General features: G+C 41.6%; 1 protein-coding gene across 3 annotated transcripts in view; it reads right to left on the bottom strand.

Moving 5' to 3' along the window:
* Positions 1-5,826, bottom strand: part of TAOK1 (TAO kinase 1) — a 33,757-nt gene that overhangs the window by 21,169 nt on the left and 6,762 nt on the right. For all 3 annotated transcript variants that reach the window (XM_009874741.1, XM_009874744.1, XM_009874743.1), the window contains exons 3-7: positions 5,347-5,448; positions 3,951-3,996; positions 2,959-3,055; positions 2,121-2,234; positions 1,261-1,352 (exon numbers count right to left, since the gene is read on the bottom strand). In XM_009874741.1, the coding sequence (XP_009873043.1) occupies positions 1,261-1,352; positions 2,121-2,234; positions 2,959-3,055; positions 3,951-3,996; positions 5,347-5,448 (451 nt within the window). The remainder of the gene's footprint in view (positions 1-1,260; positions 1,353-2,120; positions 2,235-2,958; positions 3,056-3,950; positions 3,997-5,346; positions 5,449-5,826) is intronic.

Here is a 5,826-nt window from a genome sequence, read left to right as displayed (position 1 = left end):
CCCCCACCGCGCCAGAAGCCGTAGACGAAGCCCAACGCTTCACGTTGCAAAACCAGCGGCGTGCGAGGAAGGCACCCGGGGGTGTGGTGGCCATGAGCTCACCGCATTCCTGGAGCGCCGCAGCCAGCCAAGGCTCCTCACTCCACTCGGAGCAGGGTTCTGTCATGACAGTCACACCCCTTCAACTTGCTTTATATTAGCAACCGAAAAAAAAAAAAATAATAAAAAAAAAAATCTCTGCTCTGCAGAAAGACTCTATTTCACATCCCGGAAGAAAATGAAGTTGACAGTTTGGAATGCCAGACGGCATTTTTAGCTAAACTGGGCAGTTCACATGGATTAGCGTGTTCCTGAGAGCTCTTGGTGCCCAGCCGGGCAGCTCCTCCACCGAGGCGGGTTTGGAGCACGAGCGATGAGGTCTGACAAGGACGGCAGGACAGCCTCAGGTGCAAGGAGCAGCACCGAACCTCACCAGCCCGAGAGAAACTCACAGCGAAGTGCTTCGAGAGAGCTGGATCCTGCCTAAACCCTGCCTGGTGCTGGGCGTGCTGGTGGGCTTCAGTCTGAAGAAAATACTACCTGTTAAGTTTAAAGAGAAAGTGTGCTGACACAGCCCTTTTCTACCAACGTGCTGCTTTAAGGAGCTTGTTCCAACAGCAATGGCATCGTTTCTTTCTGAGTTTGATTTAGAAGCTACCGTTTCAAAACCGGATTACTCAGCATCTTTTTCTTTGTTAAAAAAAAAACCCTTTTCCAGCAAACTCTATTCACAAGTGACAACATATACTGAATATAGCTGTAAAGCTGTCCACTTACCCAAAACTTCACTACTGCAGGACTTGTTAATCTATTGTTTATTTTCATGCAAACCATATCAACTTATATCATTAAATATAGTTTCACACGGCTATTTTTAATGGTTCAGTTCTAAAGCTGTTCAGCAAAGATGCTGGTTTTCAGTTCAAAAGTTAACGGCCTCTTCCATACAATGGGAACGCCTTTAATGATACAGCTGAGCTATTTTCTTGGTCTATGTAACTCTTTTTCCTCAGGTATTGAAAACATCAGCTCCAGAAACATCAAACTGGAGACTTGGTCTCGAATTCTAGAGAACATATTTAGCTCTTTTCTCTAAAACTCAAGTCCCAGAGAAAACAGGACAAGGAAGGAAGCACAGATCTTCTATGCCGCGATTCAGCTGAATAAGCTCTGGGTATTAAATAACTACATTTTCTAATTTTTCAAAAGAAAATAACTTACCTAACTCAATACAGGTAATTCCAAGAGACCAAACATCTACTTTGCCATCATACTGCCCTTCATCCATGGCTAAAATCACTTCTGGGGCCATCCTAAAACAGGAAATTGGTGCTCATAAAATTCCAGGCAATGGAACCCATCCTCACCACCAGTGTTTCAATGGAACAGGCCATTTCCCTGATTGCAGCTACTGTAAACAAATCATTTCCCAAGATATCAGGCATAATCATGGGACATTGGGAACAGAGAATGGGCACCTGCCCCGGTACAAGCCTGGAGAGAGGCTGCACAATGTTCTCCTGTGCTTTGCCCAGCTCTCCATTTCCGAGCATCACCACCTTCTCGCCCTCCCACACTTCCAAAAGTTCAGCTGGCAGGCCAGCTCTGGTGAAATAATTAGAGCCTGCGGTTGGGTAAACACCACAGATCAGGTCTAAGAGACCAAAAGTGCACAAGGGATCTGCAAAGGGGTTTGTTCAATGAACCTGGCCTTTCCTATGGAAGAAAAAACACTTCAGTTATTTTAACAACCAGATGCGGCAAGAACACACAAATTGTTAAAACCACTGGAGGGAGCGAATAAATTATATTACAGATTACTCAATCCCACCTCTACCACTTAGAAGTCAGTGTAAGGAGAACAAAAAAATATTTTTGTTACTCTTTGTGAACTTCAGACACAAGGATTCACAATTGCTTGAAGTCAGAGCCTACTTACTATCTTTTTTTTTTTTTTTTTGCAATCACTACTACAACCAGAAGATTTCAAAGCTAGCTCCAATAAAGCTCAAGTACTTAAGTACCCAATAAATAATTCTTCCACTTCATAAAGCCAGAAACACGTAGAACTTTTGGCTTACCAATATGGCGTCCCCACAAATGAGTTGGCAGGAGATGCTATGGAAGCAGACCCAAAGTCAGCAAGTTTCACCTGTCCCGGCTCTGTCAGCAGGATGTTTCCTGCCTTGATATCTCTGGTTATAGAATACAAGTGTCAGCGTTATTCTCCAAAAAAAGAAAACCTTCCATAGGACAGACTACAAAACATGCCAGTATTCACCTGTTCAAGGTGCACAATACCCACATTTCCTCCAAACACACAGCCTTCGATCTGGGAATCTAGTTTGTCTTAAACATCAGCTTAAAGTGGGACACCTGAATCCGCTTCGCTTAAAGGTCAGCAAAACCTTCTGAACCAACTATATCAATGTTTTATAAATGTTTTTCCTTTATAAATGTTTTTCAGAAAGTACTAATAACGTCACGATTCAAATTCTTCAGCTGCTAAAATGCAGCAGGTACTTCAAACCCAAAGAACAGTTGTGTCACATACTTACTGTGTGCCTCTCAACATGTGTGTTCACGTAAAACTAATTTTTCAAGTACTGGTGCTCCCCCCGCCCCAGCAATCTGTGCCTTGCAGTTGCTACAAGCTACTCGCTGCCCCAGGGAACAATCATCATTGCATCAAGTACTGAAAAATCGAGCAGATCCAAAGCAATCCTGCAGATTTACAGACATCAGCTTAAGAGACAGCGTGCTCGGAGATACCCAGCTTCCTGGTACCTGACTACTATAAATCACTAGTTTGGGAGCATACAGGCACTGCGAAGAGAAAATCTCCACTTATAAATATTAAGTTTGGGACAAAGTAAATTACCTGTAAGTGTGTGAGACAGCAAAAGTATAACCGCTTACCTATGGATCATATTGTGAGAATGCAAGTATGCTAATCCCTGGAGAGCACCATGGGTAATTGCTGCTATTTCCACTTCTTGCAATGGCTTTTTATGAACTTCGGGAAAGACTTTATTTGAAATTCAATATTAAAGAAAACAACGCAGTTTGCAGCATGCAAGTGAGTACTGTTAACAATGTCAACAGAGAGAATATACCAGAATTTTTTTAATTCGGTTCAGTATGAGAAGCAAATGTAAAAATAGTTCACAGCATACATTCTATAAACAGACATAATCTTCTAACTGTAAAACAGCAGCTATTTCCTACCAAAGTGAGACCACTTTGTAACCATAACCTCCACTCCTGTCAGTTCTGTGACCATTCTGCCAAATACCTCTTTGAGACTCAATATTCAATTTTCTATTAATGAAGCTAAATCCCAAACCCTAGAACTTTACAACAATTCACGCGTGAATAAACTGTAGCAATACCGATGACCCTCTGGCAGCTCAGCCTTTTGTCCTGAAATGCTTCTGGCAAGCAAAGGAGATGAACAACTTACTGGCCACACATACATCTCCACGAGAAAGTTCACTTCCAGAAGCCTGACAGAAAAATGACCATTTCACAAAGGACCTCATCAAGCAACAAAGCTGCTGCAAGTGCTATTTTAGTCGAGGCCCACAGTGGTTAGTAAGCATTAGGATCAACAGCAAGGGTTTTCAGAAATAAATCTGGAACTGTCAGGACAGGAGAACCTAAAACTCAGAAGAAAATAAATAGCTGACTGACGACTTTAAAATAACGTGAACCAAAGAGAAACTAAGCACCTAGGAAAGCCAATATGCTACAAAAGGATCATTACAGCCAGGCAAGAATTTGAAAAACCGCACTTATTCACACACACTCTCAAACCAAGCTAGATAATCAAGGACAACTCTGTGACACTGTAACCTCCTGCTTCAGTACTATAATTCTGCCTTTCAATCAAATAAACATGCGTGACATACCTTCTAGTAAGTCTGATGCTGATCCTAAACAATATTCCATAACAAGCTGCAGGGGAAGAAACCGAAATAATTGTTAGAAAATCTCTAACAGGAAACGTCTGTTTTCTAGATTTCTGCAAAGAACTCTAGATCGAGTCGCTGGTGCACACAACGCAGGCAGCCGTGATAAAACGAGTATTGCTTGTGACATAAACCCCAGCCTAGCGCTGTCACGCTGACTCCTCCCCCAAGGATAGCTCCGGCTGGAATAAGCAGAACCTTCCCGGGGAAGATACCAAGCAACAAACCCGTGAGGAAGGCAGAAGCATGTTCACAGCCAGCCTGTATTGTCTTACACACCTTATTTCATACGCACGTACCTAACAAGAATGTAAAACTGCACTTAACAAGCTTATCAGAGTATTAAAGGGTTATTTAGGGATTTCCTTAAGATGTTGTCCCAGTCAGATTTCAAAAAAAAAAAAAAAAATTAAATCTTTGTCCTACAGATTTACATGAACAGTACTTAAATTTAAATTGGTAGTTCAACAAAATGAATTCTTTAGAATATTGTAGTACAAAAGCTTCGTCAATGAAAGGTGTATCTCACACTCTTTGCTTGACAAAATGCTTCCTGGGCACAGCCAGTTGTACCTATTCCTACACACACATTTTTATGCTCAGAAACTCAAATAAGCCAAATTTAATTTGGGAGGAAGCTTGGGCTTTTTGATTAAATCAAATCTATGAAATTAATTAGGAGATGACAGCCAGAGATAAAACCAGCTAGTTGGTTCTGTCACCTGGACACACACACACACACAAAGAATCGAGAACAGAAATAAACAACATACAACAGAAGAATTTAGTTCAATAACAGAAATACTAATGACTCAAAATACACTTTAATTACAATTATCAGTAGGATAATTCTAACTCATTCCATTCAAGTACACCTGAACGCTTACTTCTAGAACAGTCAGTCAACCTGTAAAGAACTGAACCCGCGGACACTCTGTGCGGCACCAAAGGCACTGTAAAACGACCGCAAGCACCTCATCAAGTTGCCATACTCGCCTCCCAGGAAGTGCAACCGAAATTCTCCACCTTTGCTTCCAGCAAGAAAAGATAAATTTGTGCCCCGCTCCCCTTTATTAATTTATTTCAAATGCTCCGTCCATCAAGCTCAACACGCTAGAGCAGCAGCACAATCAGCTTACGCTGCGAAGGAAGAATTTCCCCAAATCTTGTTTCCAAAAACTACACTCAGTTTTGCCCAGCACCTGTGAGGTCCTTGGCTATTCTCATCGGATTCTGTGCAGCGCAAGCGTTCAGGTGCCTCGTGAACTCCAGCTGGGGATATTTTAAAGCGCCCTTAACCAAGGCAAGAGAAGTGCAGAGTGCAGCAGACGCTTACCCATGCTGTATGCTCCCGCAAATAGCAGCCTTTGTATTCTATACTGTTAGGGTGTTTTATTCTTTGGAGGAACTTGACTTCCTTAATAATATCCTGCCATTTCTGTAGGAAAAAAAAAAGGAATAGAAAGAATTTATAACACTGTTACCTCTTTTTTTTGTTGTTGTTCTCAAGTTAATTTAATTGTTTTAACAGGTAAAATCATCTTCAGGTTCCAAATCAAAATAAGTTTCTGTCAACACCACGATGTTCACTGCTTGAACTCCTCAGCAAATCCACAAAATGAGTTGTTGGTTGATGAGGCTGTCTGTCTGTCTGTCTCCCATCAACATAATACTTTACATGTCTGCATAGGATATACTGGTAACAGTATCTGAGCAAATCCTCAAAAAAGAGGCAATTCTTTTCTCAATGGATACAGTTTCTTTTGCCAAATCACTCACACACCCCAACCTGAAAGAGATGTGGACGTCAAGTGTC

Source organism: Apaloderma vittatum, unplaced genomic scaffold (genome assembly GCF_000703405.1).
Source record: "Apaloderma vittatum isolate BGI_N311 unplaced genomic scaffold, ASM70340v1 scaffold12588, whole genome shotgun sequence".
NCBI lineage: Eukaryota > Metazoa > Chordata > Aves > Trogoniformes > Trogonidae > Apaloderma > Apaloderma vittatum.
Note: the sequence above shows the minus strand (reverse complement) of the source record. Positions and strands in the feature narration are given on the sequence as shown.